General features: G+C 36.2%; 2 protein-coding genes across 2 annotated transcripts; one reads left to right on the forward strand and one right to left on the reverse strand.

Moving 5' to 3' along the window:
* On the reverse strand, positions 1–13,474 carry LOC132098805 (tetraspanin-12-like). The gene is made up of 8 exons (XM_059505013.1): positions 13,296–13,474; positions 12,825–12,956; positions 11,357–11,439; positions 9,383–9,518; positions 5,354–5,419; positions 3,404–3,511; positions 2,911–3,054; positions 1–920 (listed from the first exon to the last, which is right to left on the reverse strand). Exons 2-8 carry the CDS (start codon positions 12,888–12,890, stop codon positions 618–620), a joined length of 906 nt encoding a protein of 301 aa, XP_059360996.1. The 5' UTR covers positions 12,891–12,956; positions 13,296–13,474; the 3' UTR covers positions 1–617.
* Positions 13,475–16,972: 3,498 nt separating this feature from the next.
* Positions 16,973–25,746, forward strand: LOC132098806 (inhibitor of growth protein 3-like). Its single transcript, XM_059505014.1, has 12 exons — positions 16,973–17,125; positions 17,256–17,327; positions 18,154–18,254; positions 19,116–19,181; positions 19,430–19,526; positions 19,784–19,855; positions 19,935–20,051; positions 21,242–21,402; positions 21,642–21,832; positions 22,356–22,542; positions 23,704–23,742; positions 24,849–25,746. Exons 1-12 carry the CDS (start codon positions 17,098–17,100, stop codon positions 24,963–24,965), a joined length of 1,248 nt encoding a protein of 415 aa, XP_059360997.1. The 5' UTR covers positions 16,973–17,097; the 3' UTR covers positions 24,966–25,746.
* The last annotated feature ends 199 nt before the right edge of the window (positions 25,747–25,945 follow it).

A 25,945-nucleotide genomic window follows, 5' to 3' on the forward strand; every position in this document is an offset into this window, starting at 1 on the left:
CATTTAAATAGTACCACACAACTTTTGTACTAGTAAAGGAGAGAAAAAAATGACGGAGTGTTTGAAGTCTGACATAGCTTGGTGAAAGAAGGAATTTGTGAATAAATGTGAGGTAAATTGTGATCCTAACATGAAGAGAATCCCATAATACAAATTGATTTTGGACTATGATAATATAAATATTTTACAATTCTTGTCTCGCATGGCAAAAAAAATGGCCAAAATCATAGTGTGCATCAACTAGGTCAGTATAAGTGGGTGATGGGCCATTTCACTGAGAGGAAGAAAGATTTAAGCGGAAACAGTTCATTCCAGAAACCTCCCTCTGGAGAATTCAAGTCTATAGAGACAGAGGCAATGACTTTAGGAAGAACGCAGTAAATCCTCTTCAACTTCCATGTGATGACCACAAAAAGCTGCCTTATCCACAGGCATATAAAGTTTTCTCTAAAATGATTCACACCATTTAAATCGTATTATCCAGGCACCCAGACTACTTCATATTCCACAAGGTCCATTTTCTGGTCCAGTTCACTGCTGCTGTCCGATCCATTCAAGTGTCATTTTTAGTGTCTCCGCAGTGTTGAAGTAGCCGATGCGTCACCATGAAGTCACTGCTAGGAAAGTTGCTCCATCTCAAACTGGGTGTGTCCATTAGCGGGCGCATTGGCCCAGGCCTCAGGCACTCGTGGATGTGGGTGGCTGGGCTTCAAAGCATCTTCTGAGGAGCTGTGCGTGTGGATTAAAGCATCTGGGGATGCTGGGTCAGGTGGTTTGTGGTCATAATAGAGAGCCCACAGGAGTGTCACAGTCAACGTCATGGCTAAAATCTGAGCCACACCAATCGACACGCCCAAGAACCTCAGCACCTGCAGCTGTTTGGTGCCACGGATAAAACTGTAGATCTTGGGACCACAACCCTGTCAAAACATATGTATAGATATTTATTATTTTTTTATTATTTGTTTATTATTTTATTTTAAAAAATGTATTACTGTTTTTTTTTATTTAATTTTACTATTTTTTTATTACATTTTATATGCATTTTTTTAATTAGCTTCCTATTTTGATTCAGAGCACACTTGTAAAATCCATTTTTAATTGTTTCTTTCTTGGTTTAATGAATCTCTAATGTTATTCCAATCTTATTTTGAAACTCTTTTGTTCCCTGACATCCAACCTTGCTAGTTTTAGATACTGGTACCAGTAATTAAGTGGCTGTTTAGCCATTGTTTTAGTATATTAGCATTAGTTGCATTATTAGTGTAGCCACATAATGTCCATGTGCCCAATGGATAAAATCAACTCTCTCTCTCTCTCTCTCTCTCTCTCTCTCTCTCTCTCTCTCTCTCTCTCTCTCTCTCTCTGTGTGTGTGTGTACATATGGACATTTTAAAATCTGGCCTGGCTAATCTTAATTAATCTGAACTATTCCTGTCTGAAACCAATATATAATGAAAAATAATTATGTAAAGTCTGAATATATAAATGTAACTCAGAATATATAGTTGTAAGTCTGAATATAAAAATATAAGTCTGAGTATATAAATATGAATTAATATATATAAATGTAAATCTATCATGAATATATAGTTATAATTTGGAGAATATAAATGCAAATCTGAATATATATCAATGTTCATTTATATAAGATTTTTTTATTTTATATAACTATTTCCTGGTTGGTTGGTTGGTTGGTTGGGAAAAAATTCACACTTCCGCCTTAACGGGTTGTTTTCATGTAACTCCCCCACATTTCTGTGAGCGTAACAGCTGCCATGCTAATATGCAAGCAATGCAACACGTTCATCCGCTTGTGTGCGTGCCTGTGTGTTTTGGGTATTTTCTATGCTGAATTGTGGAAGGGCAGGTAAACAATTTCTGTTAGTGTGGAATTTATACTGTGGAGTAATTCCCCAGTCATCCATTCAGAACGAGAGACAAAGACATAGAGACAGGAAGTGGTTGAGGATCAGTCTCCACACCCTCAGTCCTTCACTCCTAACTCTCCCCCTAGTGATCAATGTTCCCGTCTTATTCAATAAAGCTCTGCTTTCACTCTTCTGCTGTGGGATCTGTCTGAAAGGCTGAGCTCTGCTGGCTACTTTACCACAAATACACTGTGTTTATAATGTTTACTCTATACAAATAAAAATGTGCTTCTTTATCTATCTAAAAACCTTCAAACCTCAAATTCTTGTAACATTTTTAAAGGCCTTGACTGAACTATAGTGTAGCAGACGAGTCACAGACAGGACATTTGAAGAGGGTGGATGAGACACTGTGTTGTGTTTGTCCTAGACAGTGTGTTTTGGTACTCAACACACAGGTGCGTCTCTGAGCTGCATGTCTGACTTTAATGGCACTGCTGGAGTCGCTCATAACACAAAGCTTGATTAAACACACGCTCAGCAGGTGATTGAATCTCTACACTTTCTGGCCTCAATTTTTCAACTGCAAAGTCACGTTTTAATTAGAGCTTTCAATCTATTCAAATTTTAATCAAATTAATTGCATGATATTCCCCATATATCAGTATTGGCTGAGAAAAGCCCCTAAATTAAGATGACTTTATTTTGAGACATCATTGGACAACATGTAAGAGGACCTCTCATGTGAGTACATTAATGACTTTCTTAATTATTATGACCATAGCATGTAATAATTGGACCATCTTGTGCACTTCAATATTTGATCATGTCGTCACAAGTAAAAGCATCTAACAAACTTATGTTGGACTGATCAAATCAGCTGAGACCAATTAAATAGGTAAAATTACGTAAAGAGAGGTTTGGTAACCTTAATTACTGAAACTGCCAAAATCAAAATATAAAACGGCAAAATCATCTTCATCCATCTTAGAATAATAATGTAAAATTTGGGGGGGTTACAACATCAAAATAAGCTAACCTCCTGGTAAAGGTCACTGAGGTCATGGTAGTGGGCGTGGCGGGCACATCCTGGATACTGATTGGAGCAGCAGGAGTCAGGTGGCCACTCCATCTCTGTCATTTCCAGCCAGTCGGTGAAGTAGATCACTCCACAACACTTTAACTGTAAGACAGGTATGGAAATGAGTAACTGACAGTGATGATGTTTTCGTAATATCTGCATACTGAATTGCGATTAATCTGAGTATAGAGGAACAAAATAAATTTCTCAAGGAACCAATGATACTCATAATATACAAAAGCTAGACAACTAAACTGGGAAGAAAGCTAGAGAAGGGAAGAAATGCAGCGAATAATTTTTTTTTTTGTCTATTTCAAGATCAAATGTTTCACATTGACAGAATGGCTTGGCTCAGCATTTTCGCGTTCAGTGTCAACAGTAGAATTACTAAACACCATCAACTTGTCTCATAGCCCTGCTATCCTGGTGATGAATGATTTTGACATCTCACCTCTGTTTGTAAAGAGTTCCAGGCATGTGTGAGCCACTGGTAGCGTTGCAGGCCGAAATGAGGAATACGAGACTTTAGACTTATCATATCAGACCTCTGTACCATAGGCTGAAGAGAGAAAGAGAGGAGGAGTTATCTTTTCACAATTTTAAAAGCCCTGAATTGGTCCCTTGTGATTTTGTAATCAATTTCCTACACTTTCAGTATTTACGTTTCCTAAATAACAAAAACAATGGGATTTCCAGGCAGTTGAAAGGACCATACACAGATCCATGCTTCAAATTTTAGGCTCTCTCATGACCAATTTATTGGCTAGTTATGAAATGCCCTATTCAAGTGTGTGAAAGTGTTGTTTATATACTAGGGTTAGGGTCCATATACAGTCCACATGAGACACTTCTGTTTTCACCTCGGAAACCACTATGATGGCATATGATATGTACTCACAATGCCGAGGGCTAGATGTGTCATCTATGTTTTTTCCTTCAAAACTTGCTAAAGCTCGTCAGTTTAAAGTCAACATGAAATTACAGTCATGAATGAATTTTGTTCTATCGTAATAAAGAATAAAAAGGAATTGTCATGTAGTATTTGTGATCTTTCAATAGAATATAATAACTTACTTAACCTCTGGAATTATTATTATTATTATTATTATTATTATTATTATTATTATTATTTTGGCTGATGTAATGTAGGCTAGTTTTTCAAAGACTCAAATATGGAGATTTTTCATATATAAAGACCCATACTGTAACTTATACTGTAAATAAATGAAAATAGTATTCATTTAAAAATATAAATATAAAAATAGTATACATAATAAATTTTATATATATATATGAATGATATAATCCAGAAAAAAAAAGAAAATATATATGGATCATATACATATTATATGGAAAATATTACTTTCTATTAAGTTGACTGTCTTATTAACTTTTACTTTGTTTTTTTTATACTTTTAGATTAAGAGTTATTTTTATTAAGTAAATTATACAATATTTTAAGCATAAAATATTTGTATTAATTGTATTATTTACTTATTTCATTTTTGACACCTTTTTTATTTATTTATTTATTTATTTATTGTTTTTGAAAACCCTGACCTATGCTCTACAAGTGGGGAGAAGATGTAGATTTTTAGACATTTGCCTTTGGGATGTCTACTGTTCCACAGTCTAATTAAATTCTGATTAATAATTCTTGTTCTTCATTTTTTCCTCAATAATATTCGGTTTCACACCTAAAAATGCCACATTTCAGAAATACGATGGATAGAGAATGCCATTTCATGATGACTTTAAGCCAAGGAAAGTTAAAGTGGATGCACTGCTGATACAACAGCTAACATCAGACCAGGTGCAGCGGAGTAAACAAGTTCATTGCCCACCCACACACGGGATCACATTAGGCCACAATAAGACCATCACACCAAACAAAGGTTTTTAGGTTGGTGATAAGAGTGTGTCATCAAGCAGAAGCTATGTATGTGTGAGAGAGAGAAGCTAGATTAAAGCTAGGTGTGATATCTTCCCCTGGAGGTGTGCCTTATCTCTCGTATCCCTGGGCTAACAGAAGCAGATGCTACCTGCAATCCCTTTTTCCCTTAGCTGATCAAATCTTTTAGTCTGCACAGATCAGGGACAGGTTTCTGTAAAGCCAGATGCTAATCTTGCTTCAAGAGTCATTTAGAGAATTTACATGTTTGACTCCGCCCTCCATCCACACATAATTAAACATGAACGCTCTGCTTATTAACTCCCCAAAAAGGAAATGTGCTAGAGCCGGGCTTTTGAAGTCATAATAGTTAAGATTAGATCGTAAGCATGCGGTTTAGAAATCGGATCCTCATTCCGTTGCTCCTGGGAATGGCCGTGTGGTGGCCATGTTGTTAACGTGAGAGAGAGGAGAGTGTAGGCATTCCTGTTTATTCATAGCAGCACGCACCTCGTCGTACGTCCACACTCCGCTGGCCAGCTCCACGCAGAATATCACCATCAGACTGCCAAAATACTGCAAACACACACAGATAAAAACTGTTTGGTTAAAAATATCTTCTGAAACAATAAGGCAGAAGGAAAGGTGTTGATGATCAGACATAGAGAAAGGTGTGTGTGTGTGCGCGTTCATGTATGCTGGGATCAGAGGTCTGGTTTGTCTCTCAGTTCGTCTCTCTGGAGTTTTTTGTTATTTTGACAGGCTGGATTCAGAATAGCATACTAGGAATTCAATATTTTGCAGTATGCAGTAGATATACTGTGCAAAATATAATAGAACATACTCATCTCATTATACAATTCACTAAACATGACCTTCCATTTATTAAATTATCACAATTACATAACTTTTCAAGTCAAGATGAAACTGATGCTATTTATGTTCTTAACAATTTTTGTATTTATTAATTAACCGTGAGTGTGTGTGTGTGTATATATATATATATATATATATATATATATATATATATACACACACACACACACAAATTTTCATATTTACGTATTAATATATTCCATATTTTATTTAAAACCAATAAAAATGAACTATTTAGAGTTTATTCATACATTTTAAAATATTACAATTTTGCCAAACATAATGACAAAAATGAAGCATACTACTATCTGAATAGTTTATTTTTTGCTTAATTTTTCCCATGCTATTTAAAAAAATATATAGTATTCAGTATGGATGCACAGAATGAATGGAACAAAAGAGAATCAAAACTCCAAAAGAGGTTTTTATTTATTTATTTTATTTTTTTGCATCTACAGATGCACAGATTTTGTCTTTATGGCCCTGTGAGCTAACACATCCATCTTATCTCCTCCCTTCCTGAAGACAAACACGCTCTGTCTTTCTCAAATTCTCTTTAACATACATAGTTCCCCTTCGTTGAACACGCTTTGAGAGAGATTATCAAGATGAATGACAGTGTTAGGAGCTGCATTCAGAGCAGACCCCCGTCTGACAGCATGTTTATTTGGAAGACTCTAAATATTTGTGGCTGTTCTACTGCTTTATTAGTATTTCAGTCCATTTGGCCAGTCAGATGCCTGCCACAAAAAAATGACAACCTATTCTCTTCACACTCTTCCCGGCTAATATCTGCTGTTCAAATATGTCCAATGTGAACTTGTAACCCCTGGAAGTTCCCAACAAGCTGGCTCATCTGCAAAATATTTTTCTCGGGGTAAGAGAGGTTACATTCTCTCTGCGAACTCTCGGTTTATTGATTTGTTGAGAGTTTTACTCTTCCTCTTTCACACTCACACATTTTTTTTGGCTAATGTTACAGAAAACAGGACACGTCGAAATGGATGGATTTCCTTTTCACCGGAACAATTTACACCCCCTTTATCACTTAGTCATGCAAAGAGAACTGAAATACATTTAGAGCCAGTTATTAAGTCATATCAGATTTGTTTTGACAGATGGCTACTGTTAATGTCATTAAACTGGTGCTTTGGGGCTTACTTACAGTTAGAGATTTGAACAGACTGTGCTGTGAACATTAATGATACCTTGAGTTAGGTGATGTATTGATGAGAGATGTGCTATTAATTTTTCAAGTGATTAGGGATACACAATATATTGATACCATATTGATTATTGACTGACATTACATTTTAGATAGACTTTTTATATGGATTAATACCATACTGATGTTGGGTTAATGTGGATTTAGCCTAATATTGAAGTTTTTTTGCTATGTATCGTCATTTAATATGAACGTCTCTCTGTTCTCATGATCTCCCGATTACCCTCTCCTTTTCTTTGCTTTGACAGGATAAAGAGTTTGTGTGTGTGTGTGTGTGTGTGCTTGGCCAGGTCGCAGCACTCGATAAGAGTGCGGCTGGTGAATAGAGTGACCACGTAACCCAAGCGCCTCTCCTCTCTTCATGTCTTCCCGCTCTCCTCCTGGATTGCTTTACCTATTGTATCTCAGCCAGATAATATGTTTTGTCGCCGAGCCTCTGGGTAACACAAGCCCACTGGGGCAGAGAGGAGAGGAGAAAGGCTCCTGAGGAGATGAATAGAGACCCAAAGAGAGGAGGAGGAGGAGGAGGAGGAGGAGGAGGGAGAGATGGCTCAAGGAGTCCCACAAAACAGACCCTCAGTCTGGGTCAGCAGACGGGAACCCCACACTCCCGCCCGTCACACACCTGGGACAGCGAGGTATAAAACAGCCCTCTAGCTGTTCTTTCCTCCCCCTCCATGCTGGGATTTCTTCAATTCATCATCAGATTTGCTCGACTTCTAAATGTTGCACAATCTGACACAGCATTTAAAAATGTGACTGCATAGAAAACAGGATTATCCTTGCTCTTTTGAAATAAAACAGTCCAACATGTTTACAGAAACTGGAAAATGGTAGCTGACAAGTAATATGGGCATGAACCTTTCTTATTTACCATCAGGATTTATGGTAAAAAATTACAATGGGGTTGGAAAATGATTCGTGTGTGTGTGTGTGTGTGTGTGTGTGTGTGTGTGTGTGTGTGTGTGTGTGTGTGTGTGTGTGTTTCTTAATTAAAGCTATTTTCATTACATATTATATTATTAAAATTAGTTTTAATCAATTAATTTTAATAAAATTCTCATTATTATAATTATTATTAAAAATATTTTTATTCAAAAGTTTTTTATTAACAATAAATGTTTTTTTATTTAATAAATAACTTAAACTTGTAAAAAGAATTGCACAAGCAATAAAAGATTGATCGTTTTTATAAAATGCAATATTTTATAAACACACATTTTATAATTATTAAATATTAATATATTAATGATAATAATGTATTAATATTACATTTATATTTGTATGATTTTTTTTTTTTTTTTTTTTTTTTATAAATGTGACTTTCATTACAGGGAAAAGAGCATTCTGGACACTTGTTAAATATCTTCCTTTTCTGATCCATGTCAAATGGGTTTGTAACCCCATACGAATGAGTAAATGATGACAGATTTTCATTTTTTGGGTGGACCGTTGTTTTAAAGTAGAAAAACAGCCTGTTTAATTCTAAGGGTCAGATAGAGGGTGGGTTTTCCTTCCTCCCTAAATCATTTATATCATCTGTGCTAACAGCCTGTCAAGATCTTAATTTCAGAAGTCATAATGTCACCAACATATCCGTCTAAACACAAAAAAATCTCTCCCAATTGATATAACTATGTGCCCTCTATTTGGCCCTCCTAGACAGTCCATCATGTTGAGTGATGTGCAGTGCTCATATATTACTGCAGTCTAACTCTTTGTCTCTAGACACACGGTGCACCATGATATCTCATATAAGGATAATAATATGACCTTTTAGTATACTAGTGTAGTTATGAGGTGAGACCATGTGGCCATATATACATGGCACTAGCTTTAAACACAGGTGTCTGCAGAACAGAGTCAAAACTACATTAAACTACAATATTTGGTATATATAACGTAAGGCGAGACTTACTGTAAGTAAATCCTTCAGGATTTGATTAGAACATGGATATTATGCTGTGAAATCATTGGTTAACATGACCTTTTCTGCCTGCAGGTCTTTTGTTACATCAGCATAAAAGATCATGGTCACATATAGTCAATTTAAATGTTATGGTGTCAACATACTGACCCATCAATGCATGTTGCTCAGCTTGTTGTGCACGATCATTGCATGTTATTCCAGAAAAGCATTTGTCTAACAAATTAATCAAAAAGTTTTATATTTTATTAAATAAAAATTATAAATAATATTAATTATTATTTCAATTCATGTGAATTTTACATTTTGGTCATACAGCATAAACATACAGCTTGGGCATTTGTGGTTGCATGGATAAAGAAACCATGAATCTGATTGGAGGGTGGTTGGGGTCAACTAAACTTAAAATATTCTCGGTACACAAAACCACACATATTCCAAACCACACAATGGTCCTGCTGTTCTTGCCTTTTCTTTTGTTTTGTTTTCCTCTCTTCCCAGTTCTACTTACCCAAGACAGTAGAAGCAGATTGCACTTGAGCGTGCCACAGTAGCCGACCATAGCCACGATGATTAGAAAACAGCACACGGCGATGATGACAGGATGGACAACGGGGGAGTATGTGAGAACGGCTGCCTCCTCCAGTCTGAGGGAGAGAGAGAGAGAGAGAGAGAGAGAGAGAGAGAGAGAGAGAGAGAGAGAGAGAGAGAGGACGAGTCATTTCTTGGCAGGCCTTTTGTTTATTTATCCATCCATCCTGTCTCTTCCTCCTCTCATAGGGCAGCATATTTGAGTAATACACCAGTTGCAAATAAACTGTGATTATACTCTATAGGAATGCAAGCTCTCTCTCTTCCTGTTTCTTGCTGTCTCTAGTTCTGTTTGGCTTTCTTTTGCTTCAGCTCTCTAAGATTCAACACTGTTTTCAGTATGGGAGGACATGGGTAAGGTACAGTTTAAAGGAATATTTTGGGTTCAGTACACATGCTCAATCCAGCTTTTGTGGCATAATCTTACACACCACAATTGCAATGTTTACAGTGAGACACTTACAGTGGAACTAAGGCCTATCTGTAAGCATTAAAATACTCACAGTTTCAATAGCCACAAAATGTGAATAATATGCATGTAAACATGATTTTACTGTGGAAAACAATATCCACTTGCCATGACAACGCAACACCATGAACCCTAAAGTGACTATCAAATTTTATAAACAGGTTTACTTTAAGTTAACTGAACATAGATAAATAGAAGCTGAATTTCTCGTGTTTCTTGACTTGTTTCAAAAACTCCTAAAATGGGCCCCATTTACTTCCATTGTAGGTTATATCACATATTTTTCATTTTAATTGAAAAAATTTATACAATCAATTAATCATTATTAGTTACCATAAATAATTGCTGTCAATTGAGCGAACTTATACTAGTTCATATTGTTTCATTCTGCAAAGAGGAAATATTTTGTATTTTCCTTAATTAGTCATACAATTTACAATTTATACAATATTTTTTTTATTATTGAATTCATCAAAAGGTTTTTTTTTTTTTGTAAAATTTGTATTATTTTGAAACCTTTTAAAATATTTCTTTTGCATGCATTTTTCTTATTTAATGGGATTTTTATGATAGAAATTATAATGAAAAATGCATGTATGAAAAATATTTTTTTGCATGCATTTTTCTTATTTAATGGGATTTTTATGATAGAAATTATAATGAAATATAATATAATGATTTTCATACATGCATGTACAACATGTTAACAATATATAAATAAAATGCATTAATATTAAAATTATATATGTTATTATATATAACAAAACAATGTTAGAATTGCTGTCAAGCTTAAATTATACTGAATATTTTTTAAAGCTAAATATCTAATTGAGGATCACACACATCAGTATAAATTTGAAATATTCTAGTTGATATAATGTTTCATTCTGCAGAGATGAAGGATGGCTGATTCAGCACATTACTGCAGTGCAGCCTGTGTACAATCAGGTTTTAACACAATTTTTTCTCTCTGCTGATTCCTATTCATGTAAGCCATAGAGACCCCAATAACAACTCTGAATTACAATACACACCTTGGTGATAAATTTCTTTTTGTCAACACTAATTAGATATCACTCGCCTCTAGGATAATATTGTTACTTTTGGGATTTTTCCTCCAGTTTTGCTGAGTTTTCCTTTAATGCTTGAGAGGATTTGGAAAGAAAACTCTACACAATTACAAAACATACACAAATGAATGGACCTCAACCCAGGCCCTGTCTCAGCTGGCGACTTAATGCATTTATCTGATTTCTTCTACAGAACTGCACACCTCATTCAAGCTTGTAATTACTTCATAAGCTCGAGGCAATTTGATCCAGACTGGCTGAAAAGTGGGAAAACAGTAAATTAGACCTTTACATGGGCTGCTGCCCTGAATGAAAGGTTTTTACGGCTCACACCTGTCCGTCAGCTACCACTCACCTGGTGTCAGCGGTTAAGGTGAGCACATTGTTCAGGTGATCCCTGAGGCAGGCGGACACTCCCAGCACACACAGGGCCATAAGCTTGGAAATAAGAAAAAAGAAAAGAAGAAGAAAACATGGTACTTGAGCCACAATTAAACATGGGTATACTTATTTTTGACAATGATACTAAACACACATTTCATAGTACAAGAAAACATTTCCCAAAAATAACCCCCCCCCCCCCCCAAAAAGTGTGATTTTTCTTTTTATATTTGTTTCAAGTTTTAATTTAAATTTATTTATTATATATTTTATTGTTTACAACACTAACATTAATGCATTAACAATTAGCAGTAACTTTATTACAGCTTTTATTTTATTTTAACTCTTACTTTATACTTTTTTATACTTTATATAATGTTGATTCTATTAATACTTTTATAAATTACTTAATAAACATTGTTAAGTCTTCATTTGCATGCATATATTACATATATTAACACACACACACACACACACACACTTACTGACATATATATATCAGATACAACTTCTAATTTTTATAATTTATTAGTCAATGCTGAAATTAGATCAATGAAAGTGTTTTTCATTGTTAACAACTAATGTAACCTTATTGTAAAGCGTTGATTTATACATAAAGATTTTCATTTAATTTAATTTAGATTTCATTTATTATTTACTATTTAAAATTAGAGTTGAAACAATATGAACTACACCTTGATTTCGTGCAGCCACTAAAAATTACATTTGGACCAGCTGGCAAACAAAATTGGCTTAGAAAAGTGAAATTAGTTCTGCATAGATCTACTTCGCTTGCAAATGCCGTTTAGTTTGATAGTGTAATGCAATAAAGTTCATGCATTTTAGTTGTGGCTTAATATCTTTGGAGACTTTAGAATGTACAAAAATGTACAAATAATACAAGACTAATATTTACTTTTAAGGTTCTAATTTGTAGCATTAAAGCGTAAGTTACAAATATGTACCTTTTAGTTTTTTGTAACTTTAGATAGTGCCCTGGACAGCTTTGTACTTTTTTTTCTGAATGTATATTAAAAAACCAAGTAACCATTACATGGATCTGTGTTTATGTACAAGGTTGGCTTGGAAACCTATTTAGGCACTGTGCTATCTATGTTTGACATGCTGCAATAGTGGCATGGGTTTAGTTTGCCCTACGCAGGCATTCTTGGTCTAAAAACACACCCTGGTGCTTATCACATTTAATTCCCTAAAATAGCGCCAGCAGAATGTGAGCTGTGCGCCATTCGAGAATAGTTGGGACTCAGGCTGTCCTCTACATAATGATACCATAGGATGGGGAAGAAGAGAACACAGATTGCGCGTGTGTCGTAGAGTGAGTGGCTGTTGTGCGTCTTGGAGAGCGCAGAGCGCACAGCAGCACCGTGCCATGTAACGTGAGCGCTCGCCGGACCACCTGCTCCGACTTGGACTCGTCTTACCCAGAAGAGAAAGTTGAGCGCGTAGAGCAGACAGCGCAGACACTTCACCGAATCCTCCCGGGCCATTCTGAGCGCACCAACTGCTCGTCAAAAGACCTCATTTTAACTTCTGCCACCATGGCACCATAACCGCTGAGGAGAAAAGTCCGTTTGAGATCTGCGTAAAGCATGTATCTATTTATTTTTACTTTCACGATCATACATCTTGTTTGAGATGTCAAGTGGATCGCTGCTGCAGAAAACACAGTCTGAGGTTGCTGGTCTTAGTTAGTCTCCCGGCTTGGTCAGACTGAACTGTTGGTTCATTTTAAAGTGGTTTTGGACACTTTGTCAAGCAGCTAAACGAACAAAAAATCAGCTTCAGACCATCTTAAATTATCTAAGAGACCAACTAAAAACAGCTGAAGCCCAGCTTTAGCTTTGCCAAGCTGGAGACCATGTACATCTTAAACCAGTTTTTTAAAATCATACCATGTCATAAGTCCTAAGCATCCAGAATGTCTTGATATAGTGTTATAAATATCCGTAGGGTTTTTAAGAAGCAACGTGATTTTTTTAAAAGAGCAACAGGTTGCAGCTTTCTCCTCTTGAAGGGTGATGCATTGATCACTCAGCAGGCTACATATTTCACACCAAAAAAGAAAAGAAAAAATCCCGGGAGGATGGATAGAGTAAAGCGTAAGACGTTTGGAAGGCACTACACTGATGATCCCTTTATATTTTGTCCAGCATGAAGTTGCAGGAAACACTTTAAAAGCTTAATTTGCGCCTGCAATGTAAAATCATATTAATATTCCCAACGGAGCTGCGCGCGAGTCGGGCGTTTCGCTGCTATCCATTCACTGCCACAGTCATTCCAGGCGTATATACTCTCCAGCTGTGTGCATCTCGCCTTTCCACAAGTGTTGTGTTAACTTGTGCTTGTAAGAGACCTAGGCTACTCCAAACGCGCGAGTGTCATCTGGAGCAGCGGTGCCTCAGGGTCCTAAAGGCACACTGTGGGCCATCGGATCCATCCCGCTTATGGCAAGCCGTTTTAACATGCAGCCTTATTGATATAGTCCTATAAACTAATAGTGTCTATGTATGTACTATGGAAGCTTTAAAAAGAAAAAAGTTAATCGTGGCTTTTTATCTCACAGTTCTGACTTGCTTCGCAATATTATAGTTGTGAGTTTATATCACAATTCAGACTCTTTTTTTTTTCACAAATGCAAGAAAAAAAGTAATAATTGTGAGATAAAAAGTTACAATAAGGTTTAGATATAAACTATTAACTTAAGACTAGTGAATACTTTAATTGCTAGGCCACTATAAGTTTACTGGTAACTATTTAACAGTTACTAGTATTTTTGTCCATTAAGAGCCTGGGGGTGAAAACTTTTAGAATTTTAAGAAGATGGTAAATTTAACTTATTTTCTCTTCTGGGAAAAAGGCAGGTATCTTCTATAGAGCAGTACTAAAACACACACACACACACACACACACACACAGTTGATTACTCCCTCTCTTTCTCTCTCTCTCTCTCTCTCTCTCTCTCCATATATATTATATGATATGATATAGGCAAAATAAGAAAAATGTAAACATCTTCATTCTGTTCAAAAATTTATATAGCTATTCCTGGCTCTTAATGCATCGTTTTTCCGAGTATCAGTGATTGTTTGAACTGTTTGTAGTATGAGTCCCTTAATTGTCCTCAGTGTGAAAAGCTGGATCTCAAAATCATACAGTCATTGTTGGAAAGGGTTGAAAAAACACAAAAGAATTTGTGGGACCTGAAGGATTTTTTCTGAAGAACAGTGGGCAGTTTTACTGTTAACGACAAGCAAGGGACTCGTGAACAACTATCACAACTATTTTTCATGTGATACTATTTGTAAACATCTTTTGTGTAAAATATCTTATTCATGTCATTACTAAAAAAAAAAAAAAAAAAAAAACATGCATTATGTATAATCCCTCTTATTTTGGTAAAATAATTAGCATTTTGTAGAAATTGCAAAGTATATGTGAAAATTTTACCACAACTGTATACTGTTACGCTTAGAAATAAAATGATTAAGAATAAACCAGGTCATTCAAATAATCCTACAATTATGTCACTTCTAATAAATAAATAAAGAACTATTTGTTTGTTTGTTTGTTTTGTTTTGCTTTTATCAGAGAGTAATTTTATAAAGAGGAAACATTGTGAATGAAGTTTTCAGGGGCCTCATATATAAAATGTTTTCATGGTCATTATTTATTTTCCAAACACATGCATCAGCAGTGCTTGGCATGTATCCAGATCCCCACCCCCAAGATATCATATGCCGGGGTGAAGAGGTCAGATCTGAAGCATGTATTATTGTCTTGAGAAAGACTGTCACAATCTGCTATTATCTGGGAATGTGTGTTGATATGCTGCAGCTGTCCTGGTACTCATTTATACAGTAAGAGTGCCCATGTTACATGTAAATATTCATTTACAAAAGCAGTGATAACTACAACATTTTATTAATAAGATGTATATATTAGTTCATAATAATCATCTAGCCGTGTGATAGTTTTGGGTAAAGAAAAGACTTGCCCTATAAATAGACTTGCTTACTTCCATACTTATTCAGTTAGTTATCTCACAAAGTGGCCTATTCTATTCTACACTCAGGGTTTAAATATTTCATTTTAGCAATAGTTGGGTTTTTAAATATATTAACACTTAAAGACTTGAAAGTGACTCATTAAATAAAACATTTAAGCAAAAATATACTTTCATTTACAGTTCACAAGGATACAGACAGTATGCAAAACCAATACAGTCTGCATTGTTTTATTTGAAGCATCCTAACTGCTGACTGACTGATATTATTTGATATTCTAGTGTGCAAATATAGCACCGGGAAACTCAGATGAGAAGAAATATAAAAAGACAACTAGAAATAGCTTTCAATCTGCCACAAATGCACATGGAAGAGTCATCAGAGGCCACATTTCCTGAGCTCGAGTATATTTTTATTTGATCTAAATTAAGAGTTGAGGTGCAATGTCACTTTATGGAACACTTCTTGTCTCCAGCTGTGTGGTAATTTTGTCTGGGAAATAAAAGGTTTTAATGGGATGTTTTATAAAAGCCTCTTTCACCACGACTGCTTCAAGTCATAACTGTCTGCAATAAACATTGGGTCAAGCTGAGGTTTTTCGTCTCAAGAGACATCTGGGTAGTTACATTGTCTTCCACTGGCTAATTTCTAACGGTATCAAAAGCCATACACACTATACAGCTCCCAACTGAAACTGTCAAAAGCAAATTTCTGAATTGTCATCCTGTATTGCATTCAGTGCTGCCCTCCAAAGGCCAAAACTTTATGAAACCATGTCAGAAGTAACAGGTTTGTGTGTCTCCATGATGATGCAAAATTAAAGAAACATAAGAATATAGTTTTTTGCTTATCTATACCATTTCAGTAACTGAATGAAACTGATTTTGGTTAAAAATACTTTTTCTTCATCACACACACACACACACACACACACACACACACACACACATATATATATATATAAATCAAGTGTTTTCATGATTTTTTCTTTCTTATCACACACACACATATCAAGTGTTTTATATGAAATTGCTTTGAATTTAGAGGACAAAATTCACTAATAAAGATCGTGTTCAAAACACTACTAGGCTACTGTAAAATGGAAAGTTAGAAGGAACTTTGCAAAGCTTTGAATGACACTGAGCAAGAGAGAAAAAATAGCCTAATATATAGGAAAAAATATAGTTTTAAAATAGTTTTATATTATTTGACTTTATCCTTTCATTATGCAATATATATTGTTATATAATCATAGCATTAGGCCTATGTATAAATTCTAAATTTAAGGAAAGAATTCATTTCACACAAAAAATGTAACTATGTGCTAGAAACCAACCTAAACATCCACTGCTAGAAAAAAAAACACAAATATTTGTGTTACTGTACATCTGCATATTACCAATATATGGCGCGACAATCCAAATTAAAATGCGTACATTTCACAGTTTGCAATGTAGTTATGGCGTTGCACAATTAAAGAACTACACATCCCATGCAACAACCCATTCAAAGAAACGTCAGCTTCCGCGCAACCCCATCATCGTCCAATCAAATCCCACGCCCTTCACATAAGCCACTCCCCTATCAACTTGTGTTTTTTTCCTCCCCTTCTCAGTTCCCCGCTGCCTGCGACGCCATATTGACGAAAAAACCCTTTCTTCCAAACGCCTGAAACGCTCTCTCCGCCAGAATGTTGTACCTTGAGGACTACCTCGAAAGTGAGTATAGGAGCTATGTTAATGGTTCATGTTTATATTAGACAGGTTAGGTGTATGAGAGGGCTGTTTTGTACGTGTGAATGCGTCGTAGCTGTTAGCCTGTAACGCGCCTCTGTTCTTCTCCCGGCAGTGATCGAGCAGCTACCCATGGATCTCCGCGACAGGTTTACGGAAATGAGAGAGATGGACCTGCAAGTGCAGAGTACGAATCCAGTTTAAACTCACTCTTCTGCCGTAAATCGTCACACCTGACCTTGAATAATGCTGAAAGCCTTTCATATTACCGAGGAATTGTTCGGTGGATTTGAATGCATGAGGAGCATGCATGTGTTATGCACTTCACATCAGCATGCAACATCATAAGTCCATGTGCAAGTTGAGCAACATGGGTGTAACTCGGCTAAGGAAAAACTTGGGATTCGCATGCATTATTGATTTAAATAAATCACGGTTTCACCGTCCCTTGGCTCTGTTTACACTTGCCATTGTCCCTACTGATACGAATAGCCTCTTCATAGTCACACTGTGCATTTATTTATTGACCGTTATAGGTTTTGAATGGAGTGTAAACCGTATTTGATCTGCTTAGTAACTCAATTTAGTTAGTAATTTGACCTACAAATTTAATCATGCTTATAGTATAATTATTACAAGAACAGGACTTCGTTCTGGACCCGTTTCACTTCTAATCTCATGCTCAAAGGCATGCCCAGGTAATATTTCACACCAAAATTGACAGAAAAAATATTATTCTTTTTTAATATAAAGTAAACATAAGTTAAAACTATAAAATTATTTTAGGTATTTTTTTTATGTGACACTTTTTATTACTGCTTTGAGGTGAGGGTGACCTGGACATTTTTTACCTTTAAATACCTTGCCTTCAGTTGTGATGGTTGAGCGTTCACCCTTTGTGGGGGTTGAACCTACAACCTTATAATGATCTACGCAGATGCTAGGCACTAGGCTAGTCAGTGTGAATGTGTGCTGGGTTCTTGACTCACTCCTGCCCCTGTTCTGTTGTTCAGATGCGATGGATCAGCTGGAGCAGCGGGTTAATGAGTTCTTTACTAACGCCAAGAAGAACAAGCCTGAATGGAGGGAGGAACAGATGGAAATTATTAAAAAGGTAAAGAGTAAATGCTGTGCACCTCAGTTCATCCAAGTTTCACTGTTATTAATTACAGCTGTAGTTAAAATAATATTGAGACTGAAATAGAAATGTGAAATTTTCACCCAATAGTTCATTTAAAAATGAAAACGTACTCACCCTCAGGTTATCCAAGATGTAAATACATTTTTTTTTTCATCAGAACACATTAAGCATGACTTGCTCACCAGTGGATCCTCTGCAGTAAATGGGTGCCGTGTGAATATTCGAACAGCTGATTAAAAACATCTTAATAATCCACAAGTAATCCATATTCCGTTCCACACAGTCAAACATCTTGTAGATTGCAAAGCTGTCTGTTTGTAATAATCAAGATGGAAACCATTGTTTGCACCTAAAATACGAGTCCTCTATCCGTAATATTGCTTTCTCCAGTGTTTCTTTTCTGAATCAGGAGGGAAAAGTTTTTGATCTGTGCAGTTTATTAGTGAAAACAGTCCAAAAGAGTTATAAACAACTATGTTGGTGGATTTTTTGTGTGATAGGACTTTCCGTACAGACATGCATCTTTTCAGTTCATGAGACATTAATTTGATAGACTGAATTTGTGTGGATTATTGTGATGTTTTTATTCTGACGTCACCCATTCACTGCAGAGAATCCATTGGTAAGCGAGTGATGTAATGCTAAATTTCTCTAAACCTGTTAAGATGAAGAAACTTAACTCATCTACATGTTGGATGGCCTGAGAGTAAGTTCATTTTCAGAAAAACAAATTGGGTGAAATATTCCTTTAATCATCGATACATAGTTTTGCATTTAAGGGGTCATATGCACATTAAAATATATATATATATATTATCTCTTTCTGTTTATCAGGATTACTATAAAGCTTTGGAAGATGCAGATGAAAAGGTCCAATTAGCCAATCAAATTTATGATCTGGTGAGTAATTTTGTTTCCACTAGGTGGCAGCACATCATAGATGTATAAATGGATCTCAGGGATGCTGCCACTCCCACAGTTTATCAACACTGCTTTTCATGTGCTGTAATTCAGTTCAGTAATCCACCTTGATTAAAAATTTTCCCCCCAGTCAGATTGATGGTTTATGACTATGATCCTGGTGAGAGGGTTTATGGGAGATCTGCTCTCTGTTGATCCTGTGCTGATGTGTGTGTGTCTCTACTTAGGTTGATAGACACTTGCGAAAGTTGGATCAGGAGTTGGCTAAGTTCAAAATGGAGTTGGAGGCAGATAACGCTGGCATCACAGAAGTCCTGGAGAGACGTGAGTGTCACCTGTCAATCACATTATTCATAGTTTTAGTTAAAAAAAAAATTGCTTAAAAGCTAGGAGTTGCCTCATGTTTTTTAAGATGATGTGAATAAAAAAAGAATATGCCCTTATGTTTTTAATGTGTAGCAAAAACTACTACTTTCTTAGCTATTCTGAAAAAGCCTGGATGCATTTCAGTCAACTGATCATGTTGTGGCTTTGTACTGATTTGAAACCGTTCACCTGAAAGTCAGTTTTCTGTTTTCTAGGTTCACTAGAGATGGACAGCCCCTCCACACCTGTCAATAACCACCACGTACATTCACACGCCACTGTGGAGAGTAAGTCAGTTCCAAGAGAATGGTTGCTCCTTGTTTTTCTTTTTCAGTCCTCTGACCTGTTTTGTGTGTCTTTCGACAGAGAGGAAGTACAGCACGCCAGCCCACCACACTACTGAACACGTACCAGAAAAGAAGTTCAAGTCAGAGGCGCTTCTCTCCACACTCACATCAGACGCCTCTAAAGAAAACACACCGGGTAAAACATACATTCTCTCTCTTATGAGTCAATGTCATGTGAAAACAGGTCAGAAAGATTTTTTCAGAGAACGTCAACTTTTTCAGGCATTTGGCAATATTCAGTATCTATCTCAATATTTACTCTAATGTTAAAAGTTTGGGATCGGTCATTTATTTATTTATTTGTTTTTTTTTTTGTCACTTATGCTCACCGAGACTGCATTTGTTTAATATTGTCATATTGTGAAATTGTCACAATTTAAAATAATTGTAATATATAAAAAAATAATTTATTCCTGTGACGCAAAGCTGAATTTTCATCAGCCATGACTCCAGTCTTCAGTGTCACATGATCCTTCAGAAATCTTTGCTGATTTGGTGTTTCAACGTTATTTTTTTAGAAAGATGCAATGCATTCTATGAGAAAAAGAAACCTTTTGTAATATTATGAATGTCTTTGTCACTTTTAATCAATGTCATGTATCCTTGTTCAGTGAAAGTATGAATTTATTTTAAACCTTTATTTAACCCAAACTTTAGAATGGAAGTGTATTTGCATAAAAATGTCTTAAATGGGTGAATTATTTATTTCATTTTAATTAGTTATTTTTTCCTGTCAGATGAACGTTGTTTAAAAGTGACAATTCAGAATTATTTATGTAAGAATTACATTTTAAAAATTAATAAAGGTGAGCTTTTCTTTTTTCATTAAATGAACACAGGAAATAATTAATATTTCTGATGAATATTGACATTTTATTTCTTTATTAATATCTTTTTAATAGTTTACCATTAAAACTATACATGATAATGAATAGCAAAGTTTACTTACACGTTTTCATGTAAAAATGTTGATGCATGTAAACACTCTCATACTTGCACTTTGTGAGAGAGAGGATTGTTAATCTAATCTAAGACATTATGGCTAAATAAAAAGTGCATTTGAATCACAGTCATTTTATATTTCCAGCAAAATAATTGCAAATATTCTGTATAACTGCAGCCCTAACCTAATCACAGTGTCAAGGGATATAAACAACAATTATGATTTGTCATAATCCTGCCACACATATGTTTGCCGTGTGTGGTATTTGCCGAATGGTTCAGAAGAAATGAGTGTAATGATGTAATGAGGTTAGTCCCCACTCCTGTAGGACTGTTCCTCACAAGTGTTTTTGGTCATAGATGATATGTGATTGTGTGTTGCAGGCTGCAGAGTGAACAGCACGTCCTCTTCTAACAGCGTGTATAACGTCAACTCCTCCCAAACGCTTTCCTCATACAACTTGAGCCCGCTTCCTGCCGGGCCCACTGTAGGGGCGGGGGCCATTTCCATGGCAGCAGCTCAGGCAGTGCAAGCCACCGCACAGGTAAAACCACCATCCCCCTCTTCACCTCTAATTTTAGATCTATTTGTACCCCCTCCTCCCTTCGTTTCCTGTTTCAACTATTTTTGGCCACTTAGGGTCTTTTTTTTTCTCTTATCTGTTATTTTTGTGTCAGATTATGTTATGCTGTGTCATATTATGTTTTATATATATATATATATATACAAGCAGGAACTTGAAATAGTTTCTTCATTCTTCATATTTGTGTTAATGTTTTTCAGATGAAAGAGGGCAGGAGAACCTCCAGTCTTAAGGCCAGCTATGAAGCTGTGAAGAACAATGATTTCCTGGGACGGGAGTTTGCTCTGAGCAGGGACACCAGCAGTTATTCATCTTCTGCACTGGCTAACACACTCACACAGCCCCTAACGTCCAACAACAGCACAGACTCTCGCACAGGACGCAAGACCAAGTAAGACTCGCACTGTTGCTTATCCATTTATTTGATTCCTGAATGAGGCACCCAGAAACATATTTGTGACCCTGGAGCACAAAACCAGTCGCTGGGGTATATCTTTAACAATAGCAAAAACACTGTATGGGTCAAAATTATCGTTTTTTTTTTCTTTTATGCCAAAATCATTAGGATATTAAGAAAAGATCATGTTCCTTGAATATATTTTGTACATTTCCTACTGTAAATATGTCAAAACTTAATTTGCGATTAGTAATATGCATTGCTAAGAACTGCACCCTCAGATTCCAGATTTTCAAATAATTGTATCTTGGCCAAATATTGTCCTATCCTAATAAACCATACATCAATGGAAAGCTTATTTATTCATGTATAAATTACACTTAAGACGGTCCAGGGTCACTTTCGTGGTGTTTTTGTACGTTGTGCCTTCTCTATAAGTGTGAAACTTGCTCTGGCACATTTTATGTCAAATTCATATACATTTGTTTTGCTAGCACTTTCTTACTTTGCTTTTCAGAGGCAACACTAAGTCTTCCAACCACCAGTCCTCTTCATCTTCCTCTTCCTCCTCACTGTCGTCCTGCTCGTCATCGTCTGCATTGGCTCATGAGCTGGTACAGACCACCATCACAGAAACGGACACCAGCAGTCAGGTGGACTGGACCTACGACCCAAACGAACCCAGATACTGCATCTGCAACCAGGTGCGTTCACATCTCTTTCATACAGCATTCCAGTGCCACTACTTTTCCTCATGTTCTTACTGTGATTCTGATATTGAAATGATTTACTATAACGTTGATTAACTAATAAAAATTAATTACCGTATTTTCCGGTACTATATTTGGCTGGTCCTGGGACTTATAGTCAGGTGTGACTTATTTATCAAAATTAATTTGAAATGAACCAAGAGAAAACATTACCGTCTACAGCAGCGAGAGGGCACTCTATGCTGCTCATTGCTCCTGTAGTCTACACTGAATACATATAGCGCCCTCTCGCGGCTGTAGACGGTAATGTTTTCTCTTGGTTCTTGGTTCTAAATAAATGCGACTTATAGTCCAGTGCGACTTGTATGTTTTTTCCTCGTCATGACGTATTTTTGGACTGATGCGACTTATACTCAGGTGCGACTTATAGTCCGAAAAATACGGTAGGAAAACTGCATTGTTAAGCTTGTTTTGGTTAGGCAGGTTAGTTAGTTGGGACAAGTCAAAATGTCCTTTCCTTATTCCTCCTTCACTGTTTCTAAATAGCAAACAAAACATTTGCTAATTGTAAAATTCTAAAATAAAATATTATATGTGTGTGTGTGTGTGTGTGTGTGTATATATATATATATATATATATATATATATAATAAAAAAAAATTATGCCAGTATTATTATTTATTTTATTTTATTTTAACAGTTTATTCCTTTAAACAATTGCCAGCTATGATCAGAACAAATGTTTTGAAAAGGAAAAACTTCTCTTGAGCTACTCTCAACCATCCCCAATAAAGCAAGATCATACAGGAAAATCAAAGACCTGTTCAGGGAGGTGCAGTGTGTGTGACTCCAGTAACGGTTGGCTGAAGGACTCTGGTAGTGTGTGTGTGTGTGTGTGTGTGTGTTTTAGTTTATGTATGAGTGCAAAAGAATTGTCTCCCCATGAATACATTTGTTTTATGGCCTCAAAGTAATATTGCTTTTGTCAAAGTATCCAAAATAGAAATGTGTGTGTGTCTCTGAATAGACATCAAAGACAAAACTTGCAAAGTCTTTGTTCACAGGTGTGCGCATCCGTGACACTTCGCTGCAGGTGCGTATGTGCTTGTTTGTCTTGTGTGCTCTGTCTCATTCTGATCTACTGTCATTGTGCAGGTGTCATACGGAGAGATGGTCGGCTGCGATAACCAAGACGTAAGTCTAACCCTTCATCTCCAGAGACACTGACATATTTCCTCTTCAAACAACTCACACAAGCTCATACTGTCAGCTCTTACGACCCTATTTTCCAGAGATGACAGCAAGCAGTCATGAGTATTATTGTGAATATAATATTAATTATATAATGAATTATTGAATTTTACTATGTATTAGAAAATAATTATTTTATATAAATAAAAAATTAATTGCTATAAGAATATAAATATATATTTTGTATGTATTAATAAAATATATAATTATTATACAAACTAAATGTCACAATTCTGTAAGAATAGACGTTTCATCGGGCGCATGCGCCTGGCCCTAAGTTCTGTGTGGTGTATATAGGTCTGGCTGCAGTGCCTTCTACAAACGCAGTTAAAGTCAAGGTGGTGAGTAGACTGAAGTTGGGCTAAGGTGGTTGTGCTGTGGGATGTGTTTCCCATCAATTTAGTTATTTTTGGAGACTCGCCACCATTTTAAAACTGATCGATTTTCAAAAGCTTCGTTGAATAAACATGAGTAACGTTACGTACTGCACGTTTAATAATAATTCCTTACATTTATATGTTTAAATAAAAAACGAGGCACGGGTGTTTTTATATCACTATTTCTGAAGGAAGACTTGCATGTTATATGCCTGATAACGCAGCGTTTGTGAGCGCAGCTCTGCTTTGTTTACAGCTGTTACTGGGGAAACCTCTATTTCTCGCGCTTTATGCATCTCCTGCTCGGAAATAATTAATTTGCATTTTCATTAAGTTCACCTGATTTACGCAGCAAACATATTTTGTTTGTTATCAAAAAAAAAAAATCTACTCTAGAGGGACTTGGCTGTTGTTATTGATTCTATTTGGAAGTCTACCGGAAGTTAAGTTAGGGCCACAAAAGCGCGCATGCGCAGTAACGTTTGTTTGTTGTTGCCGTTGAAACCATCTATACAATACTATAATATAACATTTTATAATGTGTACCAAATTGATATATATATATCCTTTTTTTTTTTTTTTTGACAATTCCTTGGCATTTTTATGGTGTTTTGATTGTAGTCAGAAAAAGTGATTTATTTGATCCTGACTGTTTCCCATCTATTCTTGTAGTGTCCGATCGAGTGGTTCCACTACGGCTGCGTAGGTTTGACCGAGGCGCCCAAAGGGAAGTGGTACTGCCCACAGTGTACAGCGGCCATGAAGAGGAGGGGAAGCCGGCACAAATAAATGCCAGATCACCTGGGCCAACCTCTCTGAAATGACTGTCCCCCTCGACTGAGAGTGTACATGTTACATCCCCATGTGATCGGGGTGTGTAGATGCGAGAAAGAGATGTTGATGCCTGAAAGATGGTGTGGCTGCTGTGTGTGTGTTTGTTTAAATCACAACCAGGCTGTGTGTTTTTAGATGGTGAATCTAAGCGCACACTGCCCTCAAAATGTTTCCTGTTTTTCTTTTTTTTTTCTCTTCATCTCCATTAATCTTTATGGAGGCGGATGGGCAAGATGGTATAGAGAGGCCCATGTTTTTTAACATTCAAGACATTCCTCAGCTTGCCATGCGTGATGACCTTTCGCATCTGGCAGCTCCTGCTAATCCATATCGGCATAGTATGGATTGACATGATGCAGACTGGGAATTGTAGTCCTGAACTGCTTTATAGACTACAAGTCTCAGGACATTCAGCTCTGACTAATCTTAAAGGAAACTGATATGAATGGATATACAACGGCAACAGTGACGCCCTGTTGCCCGCCAGTGAAAATGATGATTCTGTGGGATTATTTGTGTGTAATGGATAGATGATGAGTTGTGCTCCGCTTAAAGAACAGAATGTTTCTTACTTTACAGAGGAGCTCTTAAGGTGTACAATAGAACAAATGAACAACTGTGACCTGTGTGTATGTTTGTGTGTCTGTGTCTAGCCTATACTGCACTGATGTGGTGATATGTTTTGCAAGATGTGGGGAAAAAACTAAAACAATAAAATTATCAAGAACTTTTGGTACACACTGTCTTAAAGTGCATTGCAATAGATTTTTCCCAAGTAGTAACAACATTACTATTAAAATCAGTGCCCTCTGATTTTAGTAGAAGCATGGGAAGGATATGAGAACTGGGGAGATGCATGGAGCTATATTCATGAAACAAGCAAAATGTGTTTTATATAAATCCTTCTTGAATCCATTCCTAAATGGTCCCAGTCA

The sequence above is a fragment of the Carassius carassius genome, chromosome 22 (genome assembly GCF_963082965.1).
Source record: "Carassius carassius chromosome 22, fCarCar2.1, whole genome shotgun sequence".
Classification (NCBI taxonomy): Eukaryota; Metazoa; Chordata; class Actinopteri; order Cypriniformes; family Cyprinidae; genus Carassius; species Carassius carassius.